The sequence below is a fragment of the Cololabis saira genome, chromosome 12 (assembly GCF_033807715.1).
Source record: "Cololabis saira isolate AMF1-May2022 chromosome 12, fColSai1.1, whole genome shotgun sequence".
NCBI classification, from domain to species: Eukaryota; Metazoa; Chordata; class Actinopteri; order Beloniformes; family Belonidae; genus Cololabis; species Cololabis saira.
The window spans coordinates 27,470,395-27,489,788 of record NC_084598.1 but is presented as its reverse complement, the minus strand read 5'-3'; the positions used below and the strand labels follow the sequence as shown (position 1 = coordinate 27,489,788).

The 19,394-nt window shown below is 43.2% G+C and overlaps 1 protein-coding gene across 3 annotated transcripts in view; it reads right to left on the bottom strand.

Annotated features, from left to right (window-relative positions):
- rerea (arginine-glutamic acid dipeptide (RE) repeats a) overlaps positions 1-19,394 on the bottom strand; it is a 130,703-nt gene that overhangs the window by 42,595 nt on the left and 68,714 nt on the right. For all 3 annotated transcript variants that reach the window (XM_061736331.1, XM_061736332.1, XM_061736329.1), the window contains exon 4: positions 2,668-2,773. In XM_061736331.1, coding sequence (XP_061592315.1) covers positions 2,668-2,773 — 106 coding nt within the window. The remainder of the gene's footprint in view (positions 1-2,667; positions 2,774-19,394) is intronic.

The following is a 19,394-nucleotide window of genomic DNA, read 5'->3' as shown; positions in this document are numbered from 1 at the left end:
TTTTTTTGAAAACTGCTTTCAAAATTAAAACTTCATCCATGTATGAAGTTAATTTATTCTGGTAAATAACTTTTACATTTTCTCCCAACAAATTAGAAAGGTTTCTCTCCATCTTTGGGAATTTAAGTGCTCCAGGTTACAACACAAGGTTTTTGTACAAATGAAGTACTGAACAGCAAAAATATATTACATTATGTACCAAAACTATCCTTATAAGGTAGGGTTTTTTTTTTTTTTTTTACAAATCTTAAAATGGGAAATATGCACTAGACTTAAATTCAAGTGCAGTACTTGTACATCTACAAACAAAAAACAAATGGGGCACTAAAAACAGAAAAAAACAAAAACACCTTGAATTCCATCATTTTCTGAGTCATGGTTTTGCAGGTGAGCATCAGCCGAGCCTGCTGGCTATGTGCTCCCGTTAGCTCTAATTTTAGTGATTTAGCCTTTATAGCATCATGAGATTACATTTGTTCACTGTGGAAATACTAATTTAAGTGTCAGATTAACTTTGTTGATCAAATCTTAACTAAATGGTTGTTCTTTCAAAGTTTATTTTCACGGTACGGATATGATAAAGTGTGAGCCTTAGGGTTGCTTGACCTTCCTGAAACATTACAACTGTAATGGGAGTTAAATTAAAACAAAATCAATTAAATTCGGTTAAATTCTTTTGGAAAAGACTAATTCACATCAAAAAGGGACTGAACATAAAAACCACCAAATAAATGCTGCCTAATTATAATTCAGTTCAATTACAGACCAGCCTCAGCAAAATTACAAGAATTACACTTTTTAGCTCAGAAAACCAGCATAGTACAAGAAATGTTCATGCAGATTCAGCATAAACAAATACAGAAGGCACTAAGGGATATCCAACCTAGTGTCTAGTAATATGTTTAAAAAGAGATGAATAAATAATATTAGGCTATTAATATACCGGACAATCATTAGAACTGTGTGGAGAAACCCTTTGGGTTCCTTATTCAACTATTTACATGCTGTTGCCAGGGAAGGTACTCAGTTAAAATAACTGCAGTTGGAGCATCTTTTAAAGACACTTCAGCATCAAAGTTTTTTATAGCCAGCACATAAGGTGAAATACGGCCACCCACAGCACAGGATAGGCATTTATAGTGTCCTGGGTTATTATTCAATAACTCATAACATCCCTCTTAAAAAACAAAAGTGTGATGGGTATACCCTAAACAGAAATCATCACAACGGGAGATAATCTTAAAGTTTATTCATGGTGGCTCCGTCACTGTTTTAGTAAATAATTTCAAAAGGCACTTTGTGTATTTGTTTTTTTTTATCCTGGTTCTATCTTAGAGAAATCTAAACAGGGAAAACAGACTGCAAACCAAAAATGTTTTCCCAAATTTTCCTTTACTCGGCCAGATATGGAAAATACTACAAGACTGCAAGATCGGCAGGAACCTTGCATCATTCTGTCATAAGAGACAACAAAGATTAAGGAGTTCATGAGCTCAGTTCTGTGTACATTCACAATAGCGTGTGCTTGTGCAGTGGTCAATATTATGCCACATTCAATTAACTCAATAATCTGCTTTCCCCCTGAGGAGCGGCCGTAATGTGCAGTTCTCAAGTGAAATGACCTTAGAGGGGGTTAAGATGCATTTCCAAGAAAGAGCTGAGGACTTATCTTTGACAAATGACCAGAGCTGTGGCGTGCAGTGGCCACCACGTTCCAGCCTTGTGACATCAATTCTAATAATCCTGAGTCCCTGCTGCAAGGACAGACTGCAGATAGCAGCGTGTAGTGTTGCACTCGAGCTGGTTTCAGGAGGAGCAGGAGGAAACGGATGTTGTTTGCCTGACGATCTTAATGAACCGAAAAAAGCAGCACAACATCATATTTAGTTGTAACTGTGATTGCTTCCTAATTTGTTCTCTGACTTGTATTTTTCTACGGCATCAATTAGGAGTTGGTATTATGCCAAACAAACTGAGAAAATATCAACAATTAGGTGCCAACTAGCGAATACTTTTTAATGATAGCAGGTGAATTTACAGTTTGTTCCAAAACTGAGTTTGAAATAGAGCAGTTATTTTTTTACTGAAAGCCCTGAGTTCAAATATTTACATTTACAATAATATCCCAGTTAAATAAATCATATGTGTGGTTTAATATATATTTGCATTGCAAAAATACAGCTAAATAATGCAGCAAGGAGTTAAATTATTCATCAAATGATTATTTCCATTATTTTTTACGTCAGTATTTGATTGCAAAGTATCATTGACAGTGCTCATGTTCTTGTGGATGTGTGTGGTTGTGAGTGTGTGTGTTCGAGTGTGATGAGCCCACTGGCACTGACGGTGTTGAGAGTGTGCATGCTCAAGGGCCACATGACACTCTCTGTTATTAACACTTGACAGTGCTGCTGTCTGCCCTGAGGGAGTGTTACCCAGGGAACAGCACGGGGCCAGGGGATTGGCTCGACTGCCTGAGACACTGTCATCTGGTTTCTGTTTGAAATGCAATTCACAGCTAGCTCAATATCATCCAAAAGCCTGGAGAGACAGGTTAGGTCTGCAAGATGTTTCTAAAGACATACCGGGGGCTTGTGAAACACAAAAATTACTATTATTACATTCATCTGTGTTGGATCGTTTCAAAGCTCAAAAGAGGACTCTCACCATTCTCATTGTTGCGATCTTGAACCAGGTGCTGGTACACAGAGTCGGGTACTTCTGACTGGCGGTAGTACCATTTCACATTCATCAGCAGATGGTCCCGTTTACTCTGAAATTCAAACAGACACAGAGAGAGTGAATGTAGGCACAAAACATTCCCACACCATCATTTTGTTTGATTACAACGTCACAGACCGGCCTTTTGGCAAAGAATGTTGCTGTGCAGATGCACTGTTTATGACTCACTCAGAGCGATGCCAAAAAACCAGCAGAGAGGCCGAGTCAATTAAAAGGGGATTGCTGGATATTTAGAGATTTAATAAAGTGAACAGCGGGATGGCTGTTGCTGGGGGAACTATGGAAGATAACCATGCAGGGAATGGAAGAAATTCTGTCTTCACTTAATAGTAATACTCAAGTGAGGTATTTAACATTCCATCTAGGCATTTATAACTCATTGTTGTTCAGGCACAGTATCTCTTTTCTATGCCTTGGACAGTGTACTTTTCTTGCTGCCACCCACTGGCCTTTTCATTAAGTGCAAGTCAGGAAAAGCCTGTAATTCTTTAGATGACCAGAAGGTGGCAGCACTGAGGTGAGATGAGCGCTGTTGGAAATGGCAGTGGAAAAAAACACACGTTCATACACACACAGAGAGAGAAAGAAGGGGGGGGGGAGAAAATTGTAACAACTGAGTCCAATGTTGAGGTTAAGGATGAAAAGGGCGAATTACTGTTTTCATTTCATATTATCAAAAATTAATTGTGGCTTCATATAAGCCCAACAAACCACCACAGTGGTTTGTGCTGGGGAGGGTGTTACAATCTGACACAATCCTATTGGCTCTAGCCATCTTTATTAAGGATTTAGCTGCACTGCACTGAGGTAACAGACTGAGACACCTGCAACACCAACGACACCACCCACAGTCCACAAAACAAACAAACAAACGGGGAAAAAATGTGAAGAGGGATAGACATTATTGTAATGTAACACAGGGAGGCCAACGTCTGCCCTTTCCAGACTCTAATAGGAGTGTAAATGTCTTTGTGTGTAAAGGAACATGATGTCAGTGTAAAGATATTTAAAGCTTTCTGAGTACATTGTTATGTCACGGAGGAGGAGACGCAGCAAACGCAGCCAAGGAAATCATCACCTCCCTAAAAACCTCGAGCCCACTTCTATTTTTCTATTTTCCCCCATTTCATCCTCCCTCACCCCTCCACCTTACTCTGTTCAACTCTGCACTTCATTTTCTCTCCCTTGCTCTTCCCCTTCTCCTACCTTCAACGGGGAGGGGGAAATGAGTGAGTGTGTGAGCCAGGACGTGTTAAACAGCAGCTGGCATTCGGTCAGTCAGCTGCCTTTCCTGCTCATGATGATTACAGGAGCACGCATGCAACATCACACAACCACACACACTCTTCTTGTGATTCAACAGAGGGCCATACTGATGGACTGAGACAAGGACCCCCGAGCATGAAGGCATACTGTGTGTGAAGAAATGTGTGCAATGACATCATGTCCCTCCCCCTCCCTCCCAGCAGTCAGCCTACCCACCCCAGCCTCTTGTCTATCCGCTGTACAGACACTGTTGCCTCCTAGAAGAACAGCCTGCCTACCATGCTAGAACAAGTTATCTGGTGCTTATGCATAATTAATATTTTAAGGAGATCGTAAATGCTACTAGTGTGCAACCTTAACGCTTCATTTTCTGCCTGTAAAACCACAAAATCAAGGAGGTTTTTCGAGAGCTGGAGTGCAGAGTATGAAAGAAACAGATATGCATATAGCAGGTGGAAAGACGCAGGCTCGTATACACAGTTTTTATTATTCATAAGCGTACATTATTTTAAACTAACTAGAGCAGAGAGCAAATGTTGCTTCTGCTATCATCAGCATCCTAGTCGGTAGAGAGTAGCTGCCACTCTGGAGCAGATTGCTGTTATGAAGCTCACAGCAGCATTAAACCCTCTAAGGCAAAAGAGGGAGGGAGATGGAGGGAGAGATTGAATACAACATAAAGAGCACATAGTGGGAGTGGAGCACAGGTTTCAATTATCACAATTTTAAAAACATGCTGGGTCCAAAAAAAAAAAGTAGATAACAGAAGGAGTCAATGAAGAGAGATGATAGACAGCTCAGACTCGACAAACAAACTACTAGGTTCATTGTATAGGTTTTGCCAAGCCTGCAATAGACAATAACAGGGAGAGCGAATAAGAACCACAATAGTGAATTGATTAGAGACATTCCACACTGCCTGTAGAGAGCTGAGCGTAGCTGAGCCTCGCACAATGTCAGACATCTTTGTCTGTCCTGCCAGAGGCTAAACATGGCCCTGCCCTCCCTCCTCCTGGGCCCTAAACCCTGGGAATAGCGCGCACTGCAGAGAGGGCGAAAGACTTAGTAACTCACTACCAAAGAAAGAAAGAAAATTAAACGAGGGAAGAGAAAAGTGGAAAGGTGATAAGGATAGTTTTTGATTAAGGTAAGAATAGTGAGGCTTAAAATTAAGACTATTCTCCACATACTTTACTGAGCCTCTCGGGGTACAAGGCTCTCCTTCATTCATTCAGGTGATATAAATCTGAGTGTCATGGCTTGGGGGATGAACACAAAGGCGGCCCCTCCCTCTAAGAGACCACGACATACTTGAGCTCACTCATTAGTCGCGGGTTATAACACATGAGAATCAGTTCTCAGTGTAAACATTACAACATTTACAGGAACATTTCTCGCATAACAAATAAAAAAAATTACTTGATTATTCAAAATGAAGAAAGAGAGAAAAAAAAATCAATGGATTCACCTCTGTTGTTACAGCAAAGAGGGATTGCGCCGAGTATTGTGTGAGCCAGTTAATTCTGCCTGTGACTAGCTAAAGGTGGCTGGCCCCCTGGGTCCATTATGGTTGTGCAGCTTTGTTTGTGTTCCTGTGAGTGTGTGTGTGAGTGTGTGTGTCATCAGCTCTGTAGCTAAGCCATGTACCACCACCTCCCACCCCCCCACAATACAGCCCCAGTAATACAAAGACTGTGAGTAAGAGGCAAATACAGAGGGGAGCCTTTCCTCTTTACATAACATCTTTAGATGTGAAAAGCACAGGGTGGGTTATTAAAATGTGGAACATTTGTATAGGTATACTGTTTCAAAGATAGAAGGTGTGAGGAGAGACTGGGTTGTGAAGAATAAGAGTGTAAAAATCAATACAGTACTGTTCAATGCAAAAAAAAAAACCCAGCTATAATGCTTAAACAACTCTCAATGTCAATGTTTCAGTGCTGAAGAGAGTCTCTTCCTCTCACATCTGTTAACACCGGCCTTTACAACATGCCCACTACCTTGCAGTTGTGGAAAAACTGTTACAACCTGTAACCCTCAAACCTGAAGCATAACTCTTCTTCCTCCATCCTGCTCGGTAACCTTAGAGCTTTTCCTTTAAACAATACCAGATCATCCTGCTCTCACATGGCCGCCTCAGCAGTGCGCCTCGTTAACAGGAAAAGCTCTGTTTATTTTCTGTGATTTTTAAACACTCTTCTTCTTCCTCCACCGAGCCCGTTAGTGCCCTTCCCTCCCTCCTCTCTTCCCCTCACTGGTGACAACAGCAGCCGGGGATCAATGACTACCTTCAGGAGGTGGCGACCAGAAGTAAGGAAGCGGAGACGGATCTCAAACGTACAGACAAAGGAGATGGCGGAGAGTGAGAAAGGGAGAGAAAAAAGGGGGAGGTCAAACAGACAAGAGGAGCAGCAGCAGCTCAGTGTTAGCAAGGAATGTCAAGCAGTTCAGCTAGGCTAGCGGGCGGCTGAGCTAACGGGCTTAGTTAGTTAATGCCCCAGGGGCAGAGGAGCCTTGGGTATAGTAAATCAGGGCTGGTAGCGCTGTGACATTGACACGGGGGCTCAAAATGGTAGGGAATGTTCACCTTGTCTGTGGCAACGGGGAGAGCAGGCACTACCGCAGAACAAAAGACTGATTGTGGCATTTGTAGGCAAAGATGGGATCTAGGAGGACTAATCTGCTGCTCCGACATGATAAGATTAGTGAAGGGAGACGGGAAGAGCTGGCTTGGAAGATCACACATAACACTCACATTCACACACGCGCACAGTAAGATGACGGATCTGATTGGAAAGATTTTCCACCTTGCCTTTTTCCCTCCCTTGTATTTTTAGTGCTCTCATTGAGACAGAGATATCGGCCAACACACCAGCACTCAATAAGCACTTCCATCTGGACAACAGAAGACACACACAAACACACAGACAAAAAAAAACGTTTGGATGTAAGCTGGCGAGGTGAGAGAAACCTGTTGTGTTTATGCAATCTTGGACATCTCAGTGACCGACAAAAGAGAGCGTTTAAAAGAAATGCCAGCGTGCTGTGTGAACCAAGACACGCTAATAGTCATACACACAAATAACAGGCTTTCAGAATAAGCACCCCCTATTCTTCTCCCAATCCTGCAGCCCGAGAGTGGTGCAGGCTGGGACTCAATGTCAGAGGTAAAAGAAAGCAGCTCTAAATCAGACTGTCAGAGCCAGCGGCAGCAGGATTCTACCTCTTACCTTACGGGTTTCACTTTAAGCACTTTGCTACTTGCAGGAAGGCTCGTCTCTCAAGCCTCCTTCTCCGAGGCACATATAATAATGCTAAACAAATGCTGATTACAATGTTTGCACAGAGGAGCAGTGCACAGCCTGGTTTCAAGCATAGCAGCAGGAGCAAACAAGAGTGTGGGAGGCAGAGGGAAGAAGAAGAAATGAGAAGGTGAAGCGAGACCCAGCTGTGATGGCAGTGCTGGCAGGACCTTTGTGCCGAGTCTACACAGGGGTGCCCATGTCTCTCTCTCTCTCTCTCTCTCTCCCTCTCTCTGGCTTGACCTGTTTGGATTTTAAATCAGCGCCCTCTGATTTGAACACACTGGGCCCATCTGTCAGCCTAGGTCTATATTGGATTGGATGAGCATTAGCCAATTCAATGTGAGGAGATTTGCTCATTTCTCTTTGTGTGTGTGTGTGTGTGTGTGTGTGTGTGTGTGTGTGTGTGTGTGTGTGTGTGTGTGTGTGTGTGTGTGTGTGTGTGTGTGTGTGTGTGTGTGTGTGTGTGAGCTCGGGCGCCCACGGCTGCCTTAATTTTACCCCCCTTTTCATGGAATCAAAAAGGCATGCACAGATCTCTCCATGACAGATTCACGAGTTGTGTAAATGGGAGAATTAATGACAGACAGCAACACATCTGAGGATGTTAAGAGTTGCTCTTCTCATCCAGGAAAAAGACAGATGAATGGTGGCATGAGACATGGAGAGAAGAAAGAAATAAAAGGAAAAGAGGAGCGGGGGTTGAGTCATGTGGAACTCACAGATGATACTAATTAAGACTTGAGGCCTGAAGGTCACTACGGGTGGATCATACTGGCAACAACAGGCGCTCTTTACACAGTCGAGAGTCACAAGCACCACATATGACTACTCAATCCGGGTTTAACTTGTCCAACACTTGCTACACTGGATGCTGCTAACAAACTGGGAAACATGAACCCATATTTGTTTTATCTCCTCTTTCATACAAAAACATCCCGAAGGCAGAAGGAATAAGAAAAGCACATCATGTTGACCGCAGTACTCCTTTTCTAAACAGTGAACAACAGAATTGAGAATACAAGCATGGACCAGTTATTTCATGAAACGCCTAAGTTGTCTCCAACTTAAATATTTGTCTTCGAGCACACTTCCACTTAGCAGCAGTTTTAGCCAAAAAACTCAAGATGAGCTACGTGGCTATAGAGAGTGCAGCACTCTTAAAGTAAACAGGAGAGAACCTTAAAAAAAATGCATTCGCTAACTATGATCAATAACTGAAGGATGAAAATAAAGAGCACATGACAACTCGTAATTTACAGAAAAATTCAAATATACACATTTCTGTTTCCTTTTCCACTTAGAGATCTTTGCAGCACTAGCAGGGTACAGACTACGCAAAGACAAAGACTTTAAAGCAGAAAGACAGATGGAGATGTTTAGTACAACTCATATCTGCGTGTTCAGGTAATAATACTGACTTTATATCCCGAGCTCCCTTTCTCAGGCAAACATGCAGTAAAATCCTGCCAGAAAACATTGTCATTCCTGCCTTCAGCGTTTCATTTAACAGCTTCAAAGCCATCTCACTTTGATACCTAGCTTCCTGTGTGTGTCGTTGAATTTGCCAGCATCTGTGTTTGTGTATAACCAGGGATGTTCTCAAGAGAGCGGAGACTTGTCTGGTCTCAAGACAATACCCCTGACACAGAATTCATACAGACACAATAAACCCCAAAACACAATAGAATGCAAATTCTTATGTTTTGTTGTGCGCTGTGTTTAAACCACTTGATGCTCGTATTTTCTGTAATCTACTGTATTACTATGTGGAAGAGGTAATAAGACAGTTTGCCAATTCTTACTAGACCACTGCAATGGAGGGGGGAGAGAGGAATGCTCCAATAGAGGGACATGCAGAAAGGATATGAGTATCACAGTCTGCATGTGTATGTACATTTGTCATATTGAGTATCTGCTCCACTTGTGCGTGTACGACCATCAGTGGAAGCTTCATAAGAAGGAGAGAGCAAAGACAGAGGCTGCGGGTTGATCGAGTGCTGTAAACAAAGGAAGGAAATTAGAGGGCTCGCTGAAAGCAATGCTAATCAATGTCTCAGTGTAACTGTCATGGAAATACACACACGGCTAGATTGTAGGCTTATGAAATAAGCGTATGAAAGGTGGACTAGCTATGTGTCAGGCAGGGGTGTCAAAAAGGGATGATGAAGACTTGCTGAAAAAGGAAAATGTTTGTATGCTTCTGGGAGTGTGAATGCCTGGGTCTGCTTTATGCAAGCACAGCTGTCAGGCCATCAGCAGCGCGTCTGTGAGGAGTGTGTGTGTGTGAGTGTGTGTCAGAGTAATGGTCACAAACGTTTTTTTTTCATGCCTCTGCATCCCTCTGTACGGGCAGCACAAACAAGATATGACGCATATTTACAATTCATCTAATACAAATAGCAGGGATTATTGCCACATTTGCACAAACATCCAAACACAAACACGCAGAAGGGAGAAGAGCGGTAATAGATAGCTGGAGATGGAGGAAAACAAGCAGTGAACAGTCGTTCAAGCATGCACAAAACAGATCCTCGCGCTGATTGTGAAACCGGACGGACAGCATCCCACACAGCCTTGAAGATCCCATATCACCACGAGCTCAAACATTTGTGATTGTTCTGTTTTATCTGCCTCTGAAGATATCCATCTCTCGATGGCTCTTCCCCCCACCTTCTATCTCTGTCTGAAGGTGACCTCGCATGTCTGTCAGTCTCTGGTGATGACACCGGCCCTATAAGTAATACATCATGTAAGCTGTGTATCAGCCAGATGCTGCTCGAGCCGAGCGGTGGGTGGTCTGTCAGGCATGCTTGCTTTGTACAATATGCAAATGATCACATGCAAATTACCTGCCTCTGTGTGTGACAATATATCAGTGTAGATGCAAATGCAATCCACTATCCGATGTGTGTTAGATGATTTAAAGAGGTTGCGGGTCTTTCACCAAACACGGTTAAATGGCTACTCAGAGACACTGCGGTATGAAAGCTGGAGGAGAATGTGATTATAACTCATGTACGCGCACGAAGACACGGAGGCCAGAAGCTTAGAGCGGCCTCCTGCTGCGCTGCAACAAGAAGTGTATTGTAGACAACACAGCTGCAATAACAAGGCTAGTCCAGTGCTACAGGGAAACGTACTGCATCACTCTCAGTCTCCACCAGCATTAGCCGTCGTACTGTCACATGTTTATGGATGTGGTAACGCATGTGTCTGGAATCCACATTTTTTACTTCATTTATATATATTCAAACTCAGAATGAATTTTTAGGATCACCAATGAAACAATTGCCCGTCTTTATGGTAAAACCTAAAAATAGGAAAGGTTTTTACTATGCGCAAAACAAATCTGGCATCAGTTATGTTCCAAACTTGAGGAGGGGCTGAATCTCTCTCAACTTTGCGGTATGGACTAAATATTTTATGTATACCTCAGAAGCTGCAGCTTAAATCTGCTACGGTTAAATCAAGATGTTTCGCTTTTATGTTTTTAATTATTGTACAATATATTGTACTAAGAGTAGTTTGAGCTAATCACGTGAGTTCAGATATTATTTATGATCGAAAAATTAACAAAAAAGACACCTAATTCACATAATTAACAGAGTAAAACATTGTGGTGTGAGAGCAAAATAAACAATGACAATCTATAAAGCAGCAAAATTACAGTGGTAGAGCAGGAACAACGTACTATAACGTTATGAAAAACAAACGCTTACACTTACAATTATTCACTAATTGAGAACAAGCGGGAAACATTGGATTCATGATGAGCATAGAGCGTATAAAACACTGGTTCCCGTTCACACATACACACACTCACAGCAGCAGAGCACCCACAGAGAGAGCGCAAGACAAAGAGGTTGAACAGCACACAAACATCTCTACTCCGTGCAACCTAAGCACATCAAAGCATTCTCCGCCCATTTATCTGTGTCTGCCTGTAAATCAAAAAGCATTCTCTGAGCATGCACAAAACCATGCGTGCTGAGTGCATTTGCTTTTGTGCAGCAGCAGCAGCATCCAGGACCGGGTAGGTAAGGTAAAGGATTCGATGTAGATGAGGGAATTACTCGCCTCAGCTCACTCCATAAAGGGGGAGAGGAGGATGACTGTTTACCAAGAGGTGAGAAAGAATATAAGGGAGGGGGGGACAAAGCGGTCGTTTCTGTCGTAGCAGAGCTCTCTTCTCAGCGAGTCACCTATTCACTTGCCCTACAAGCATCAGTGAAAGGTTATATACAAACTGAAAAATTCATTGCAAATACTTGTATCCTGTTAAGCTGACGCGCTACAAAACAGGAACAGAAAAAGGGAGAAAGTAACAATAATAATAATAATTCAGAAGCTTGTACAGAGCAAAACCAAGGAATGTACCCGTAGACGCATATAATCTGTGCATCCCTGTGTGACCATATGGTTTGGCGGGGACTTCCCACCCACCGCAGAGGAAGTCTCCGTTTACAGTGCACAGTTCAGTTGTCCGCCATCACATCCTGTCTCCCAGCTCTAAACGGCAATACTCAGCTCAACCCGGCTCACGGCTTTGAAGTTAAATCAAGCAGAAGGGAGACACAGTTCACCATACCATGCAATCAGCATGAGCATGGGATCTGTGAGGGAGCACACTAACTCAAATAAGAAAGCAGAATTTTTTAAAAAAAGAAGCTTTTTTGTGTAGTTGGCTGTGATTTAGACGGCTTTACTTGGGAGGATTTCACCTTCTCCCTTTATTGCGGCGCTATGATTGACACCCACCTGTCCTTGTGTGGAGGATCATGTGGTGTTCTTACAGCGGGCGCGTTGCAACAGAGTGTATGAATGTAATATATTGCATGTGGAGAGTGTTTTGATCAGCCGATGATGGAGAGATCTTGCAGACATTGACTAACAGTGTGAAGAATCCAACAAGGCGGGGTTATTGATGACTCTCTTAAACGGCGGGTATCATTGCCATGGCAGCCCATACATTATCATCACCCAGCCACGCCCCTATCACCAACCCCGACCAATGGGCGCGCAGCTGCCAAGCAAACAATCCCCAGCAGTGTCGGGATGTTTGAGGGAAAGAGGAGAATGCTAAATATGTCACTTCATCTGGTGACTGACACGCAGTCTCTTGTTTCCCGGCACTATGGAGATTTGCATCTTTTTACCACTGCGTCTTCTTAACCCTCTTTTCTTTCGCTTCTCTCCTTCTCCTGTGTGTCCCCTGCTTCACTCCCACAATCCTCCCTGTTTGTCGTGGCTCTGCATGAAGTGGATATTACCCCCCATCCCTGCTGCTATGATATTGATCAGCCTCCTCCTCTGCCTTCTCCTCCTTTCTTTCCTCTCTTCATAGGCCACTGCATTGATTCTACCTCTCCCCCTGAGCCTGCCAGCTAGGAGTGATTACACAGGCTGCTCACATACAGTGTAGCAAACACACACATTAGAGGCTCTGGAAGGGATGTGAGGACGTGTAGCCTCGCTGTACTTTAAAGGCTATAAAGCTCAGCGGTGAAAACACTGCCTCTTTTCATTCAACTAAGCCAAAGACTGAAAGCCTAGCGTGACATATAACCATAATAAAAATGGTTGTTATAGTATGTTAGCATATCACATATGGCATCTGGTTTAAAGCTGAATGTGTGCTGGTGTTTTCTGTTAGCCTGGTGCTAAAGACAGCTGAGGTAATGCTTGACAGGTGGACTCCAGACACCTTGTGATTTTGTGCAGAAACACACAGAACTAACACAAACTCCTTATATGGACATGTGGTGCAGCACTCGCCGCCTAAAGACCGTCAGCTAGCCTACTAAAGTCAAACTTAGTTTACTTAAACAGTGAGGAGTGGGTGAAGGAAAAGCCAAAATGTGATATAACAGCTATACTGAGCAGCTGTACAGTTGTAGACCTAAAGTTGTAAAATAGTTTTTAAAAGCCTTTTTTTACTACCCAGCCACACTGACCCTCTGCATGTCTGTGACCAAACTAAATCTGGCCAGCATGAAGAGCTGTTGACTCATCTATAACCACCAGGACAATAATTAGTTAACCAGCCCTCTCTCATCTACTAAATACCAGCTTTGTGAACAATTGCACATGGACTAGGAAAGGTTTTTGGAAGAGGACTGCTGGCTGATGAGCTAACAAGGAGAGTGTGGGCTGCAGCAGTAAGAGCAACCACTTATCTTTGTGTAACCTCACTCTGGCAGCAGCAACAATGCCGCAGAGTCTAAAGCAACAGGCCAGAGAACCTACATATTATACACGCCCTCCATGCCATTTGGCATTTAAGTGGCATTTTAGCATGGCGGCAAACAGTTTGCACCAAATTATGTCTGGTTGCTGCTGTGTAATGACTTGAGCGGGAGCTCCAAACAGAAACTCTCACATGAGCAGGGCTCTCAAGGATAAACTGCATCTGTGTCTTTAGGTTTCATGCTGGAGTGAGTCTATCAAATGTAAAATGCCAACAGGCATGAAAAAATAACAACAAAGATAAAGACAAGAGGGAACGCTAGAACAGATTGAGCTTGATCAATAAAGGTAATCAATATTTCCCTCCTGAACTTCACACCATTTGGATTAGTACTTCCATTGCACTGAAATATTAGATACATTCAGAGATGCCTTTATTTCAGTTGCCTGGTCTGATTAAGAAAAACAAAAAAATATAAATCTGCATTATGCTGCGTTATGCTGAAAGGCCATCAAGAAACCCTTCTGGTCATCTAGCGAAGCATCTTCCGAGATTATGTTTTGGGCCAAAAAGTACACCAGGAGGCAGTAAGCCATCTGTTAACAGCAAGCTTCTTCTGTCTCCTACAAGTCCTGTCATGAACTAAAAGAGTGTAAGCACAAGTACCACCGCTGTGTGCCCACTGAAGAAATGAGGTTTGCTTTTGCTGTAAATGTGTGTATCTCAACTCTGTGGGAAGAAGAGGACAAGAGGTCACCGTCTATCCAAGGAGCACACCAAGACAGATGGGGTCTCAATCACCTTCATCGCTCCTTCACACCCTCCACTTGCTGACGGAGAGAGAGTCTGCACTCATCCACCAACTCCATTACCTACTCTGACAGGGCTGCACATTAAATCATCCCATTTCACCTGGAGAGGAGGGTGATGGTAGGAAAAAGAAGTGGGAGGAGGCCTTTTTCTTTCATTCTTTTTTTAAACTCTGTCTTCTCTTGAGGGAGTGTGAACGTATAAGGACATATCCACTCGCTGGGCCACCGTCAGATGAACAGCATCTTCCCCCCCGTTACAAAACGCAAACAGTCAAAACATTTAGCTCAAAGTGCAAGACAGAAAAATGAAGCAAGAGAGGATGAGACAAGACAAATATTGTGGAATAAGGTGATGGTTGTAAAATATGTAAAGTGTGAATGATGGGAGCTTGTAAAGAGTGATTCCCCTTCAAATGGGGGAGGACAATATGGACAACGATAAATGGGCTATTAAGCTCAACAGCCCACTGTTCGCTTGTCGTGATGCTGAAGTAAAAGCTTATACAGCTGACTGTATTAGCCCTCGCAAAACACACACTCACTCACCTTAATGTCCTTATGTTATTTCTTGCTGTATGTTTGATTAAGAGCACTTTGAATCGCCTTTGTTTATGAAATGTGCAACATAAATAAACGTGCCTTGCCAGTCCTTGAATCGGGATTGGAAAAAAAAGAAAAAAATGCAGCCGCTTCTCTTCATTTTGTCTGAAGCTGACGGGATATAAACATTCTTAAGAAACACCCGTCTCCGAGCAGAGACTGAAATGCAGGCCAGCAGCTTGTTTTCACCACCGTACGGGGAAGCCATTACACGGTGTAAAAGACACAGGAGATTCGAGAACTGGACAAAAAAAAGACTTAGGGGAGGCCTGCGTAATTTTAATCTTTTCATTAAGATAGTGCTTTGGTTAATTTAACAGTGGGCTTAATAACACAGACTTTCCTTGCTCTGCTCTGTACACAAGTGTTAACTCCCTGCTGGAACAAAGGCAGCTCTGTTCACAAACACAACACAGCCCAACTGTTAAGTACATTCCTATAAAGAGGAACAAAGAGCATTTGAGCGTGGCAGGAGGAGAACATGAATACAGCTACTGAGGGGATAGCACAGCTCGGTCCTTTGATGGCAGGAAATGTCTTTACCATCACAGACAGTGTTGATGTTACTTTTTTTAAGATTGAAGCAACAATCAAACCAACTGGTAGCACTGGTATTTTAGGAGACAATGGGCTGGCGAGACATTAAGGCTAAGGAGGAAAGCTACAGCGTGTTTTAACACAGACACGAGTAGCTGGTTGAGAATTCAGAGGTCTGGACTGTTTTCGGGAAGCACAGCAGAGCACTTGGGGTTACACAAAGGCAGGCATAATGAAGTGTGCAATGTTTTGTGTGCCAAAGGAAAAAAAAGAAGAAGAAGACAAAAAAAAAAAAAGCACAAACACCTATCCCCTGAATAAATGAAGTGTGTAGGCAAGTGTGGTGAAGCGTCTCCAAGCCTTGGCAGCTGTGGTTCCCTCAGTCCATCCGTTGGTTGTGACAGGCAGGAAAATACAATTTAGACTCGCTCATCAAAACACATGCAACACCAGCCACAGAGGCTGGAAATGTGACGTGCCAAATGGGAAATGCGCAAACCGCTGTCTGTGTCTGACAAAAGCCGTATGAACGCGTTATTGACATAATTATGAAAAGATTTTTAGTCCTGTTTTTTTTCCTACGTCGTTTCTAAATCTTTTTAGGTAATTTTCACTGTATAGACTACCAGAGACAATTATCTTTTTGTGCTGGAGAAAATGAAACTCACAATCTCTGAGGATATTGCTGCATCTTATGGTTTAGCGGATTTTGCAAAAACCTACTAAAATCCTTCTTTGAGAGCAAAAGCTTGAACTGTGAGCCCTCTACATATTTTATTCAGTGGCTCTGGAGCAGTTTCAGTGTCTAAATCTTGATAACAAGATTGGTACGTCTACTGATTTGTTGGTTTATATGTTTAAAAGAAGGCTTTCTTCTTCACGTGCACTCTGATTTGGTCTGGAGGATTTGCATACAATTGCTCTCAAACACAAAGATTCTGCCTTCATGATCAAAGCACGAGCATATGTGCACCACTTGTCTTGGACGGGATCAACGAGCATTCGGAGATGGAGGGTAGATAGAGTTTGTTGCGAGTTAAGCTGCAGCACATGAACAAAATGTCAGAGGTTCTGTGTAAGATCGCAGCGCTGCTGCAGGGGAGCTGCTGCAGATGGCAGCCTGTGGTGATGTTGCTGTTGTTGTAAAGGCTGTTCAAGGCAGCAGGTTCCAAAATACAAAGTGTAGACATTCCTCAGACCTCACAGAAATCCCTGAAATTTCCTCTTCTCGTGTCTGCTCCTCTCTTTGACCGATGCCCTTCTTCCCTCTTTCCTTCCCTTTGCTCTCCCTACTGGTAAGAGTTAATTTGCACCATGTGTTCTTTAATGGGGAGGGGGGGGCTGGTGGAAGCGTGTGAACCCGATACCACAGTAAATCTCCACTTCCACAGTGTTACACCCTCCGCCCCTCCTCCTCCTCTCCTGTTCTCTCTCATTCTTTTTTTATTGGCATGTCACACATTGGACAAGCTGGAAATTACACTGAGCCGAGCTGAGAACCAGCGGTGAAGCACGCCAGATATCTACTTAAGCTGAGAGCAAGGGGAGCAGAGGAAAGGTGGAAAGGGAAAAAAATAGGGAACAGGAGAGAAGTGGTAATGTAATGTGGTAGAAGACTAGGAGGTGGGTTAAAATTAGCCTTCCATTTCAGAGCAGAGGGCAATCCAATTAAAGCTTGACCAGTTCACGCAAATGTGTTTAGTGTCTGGTTACTACACTTGGTGCTGGGTGGCCAGAGAGAGACAAAAGAAACTCTTTTCAATACCTTTATTCACTGTAGCTACCGGGACACTGTAAACAAAAATGCTGAAAATGATGAGTGAGGAAAGGAAGAAGGAGGGGTAACACAATTTGAGTCTCATTGTAGTCCCTTTTCTCTATTTAAAAAAACGAATTTAACATGCAATCATTTATACACAATGACCAAGTTGGTAGTGTCATTGATTTTTATTTTCTAATTTGAAAACAATCTCTACTCCAGCGTGGTGAATTGACTTAAGTAGTTTGTTAAGACATCTGGGGAAAATATTTTCACTTGTGATGAGTCAATACCAACCTGTTATCCGTCACTTAAAAGTGATATACAATAACTGATCTGCATACATCTAGGTGTTAAAGATGCAGCACAGCTGGTGAAAGTAAACTAATGAAATTCAAAAGAGGTAAGAATGAACAAAAGGCTTCTTCACGGAATAATTTAGTAACGGTCAAAGAGGTGGCTACTGATTGAGCTTTTAAAGAGCCTTGTGAAAATGCCAAGGCTGCTAGCCTGGCCCCCTTCAGCCCAACCAACCCCCATTGTCCAAAGATTGCACCAACTCCCCATCTGTGAAAGTAATCACCACTCATAAAAACACACACAAATCCCGTTTTGATTTCACTCCGTCTACTCTCCCCTCCTGTCTTCGATCCAAGAGAAAGAGATAATCTTATTGGCTGCACAACTAGTTTCCATAGCAGCATTTAACCAATGCATAGGGAGGAGAGGGAAGGTAAAAGAAGAAGTGTTATCTGCCCAAAAAGATGAAAAGAGGGAGAAAAGAGGCAAGCAGCCATGGTGAGAGTTGGGTAGGTTTTATGCCTATAAGGAGGGCTCAGTGCGGCTTACACCCCTCTCCCCAGGCCTGAAATGTGTTATCTCAACCTTTGCTTTTAGTATTGCTTTATTTATTCATCCCTGTGCATGTGTGGACAATCAATCTTACCTGCTTCCCCAAAGAGACAAAGCTCTGTAGCTGTCTCAGAGATGCATGCCTGTCTCCAACTAATCTAAGAAATGCACTGAGAATGCAAACCGACTCCGGCGTCGAGAGCAGCAGCGACATTCAAGCATCGCAGACTGTAACAGTATGTTTGCAAAGAAGCAGCAGCTGCTCCCGTTATTGACCCCAACACCTCGGCTTAATGACTTAACGTTATTACAAGAATGGCATTAATGATTTCACCTCAATAAAATTTCACGTGCGTGGCGAGAAAGGAAGGGAGTTTATTGAAAGATTGGTGCGGTGCCTCGTTTACTCATAATGAAGGATAAATCATAACGTTCGTAATGGTGAAAGTCGCGCTCATGATTAATGATGCTCATGTTCTAGTCACAAGCAAACTGCAGGAGGAGTTGGGGGGGTAGTTGACTATTCTGAGCAGAATTAATTGGTAAAAAAAACAAAAAAAAAATCACTTTATGCTTTCATGCTCCTGCTTAGCACAGTTAAAAGGTGTATTGTTTGCAGCGATTCTGTTCCATTGTCCTTCTGCAGGTAAGTAGCAATGAAAGGCCACTCAGAGTTTAGCAGCTGTTGTGCTGTGGTTCTGTTGCTTTAAAGCTGCTACTCAATAGGATACATGACAGACAGAATGCTTCAATCAAACAGCTTGCTGCGGGCCTGCCTGGTCAGCCATGTCTATAGACGCCTAGATGCCCTTGTCAAAGCTGCTTCCTCACAGCGAGCGCAGAGACAAGCAGACACTTAAGACAGCCCCACAAAGAACTGTGAAAGCCTGTACCTCCACATGTTCATGCCTGTGAAATGTACCAACTCGCTTACAGCGGCTGAGTGGACTGTGGAATGAGGGGAAGAGCTAAGTACACACACACTCTCACACACACACACACACACACACACACACACGCACACAAAATTGCTCCTAATGACTGTAGCGCCCCTCTCTCAGGAGATGGCAGCGGCTGCTGCTCTACTCGATAAATATTAACAAGAAGTGCGACTGATGGCGGTGCTCACTGATCCATAATTGCATTTCAAATGTTCAATGGGGCTGGGGTGGAGGGTGGTCACAAGGGGAGAATTGGGAAGATAAAAAGAGGAAACTCAGGACTCTGGGCACATACAAGAAACAAGAGAGGGTTGTCTAGTCAACTTCCTACCATCATCTCAGTGAGAGCCGCAATCTGGGCTGGGCATTGCACTCCGCTGTTGTCACTTCCAC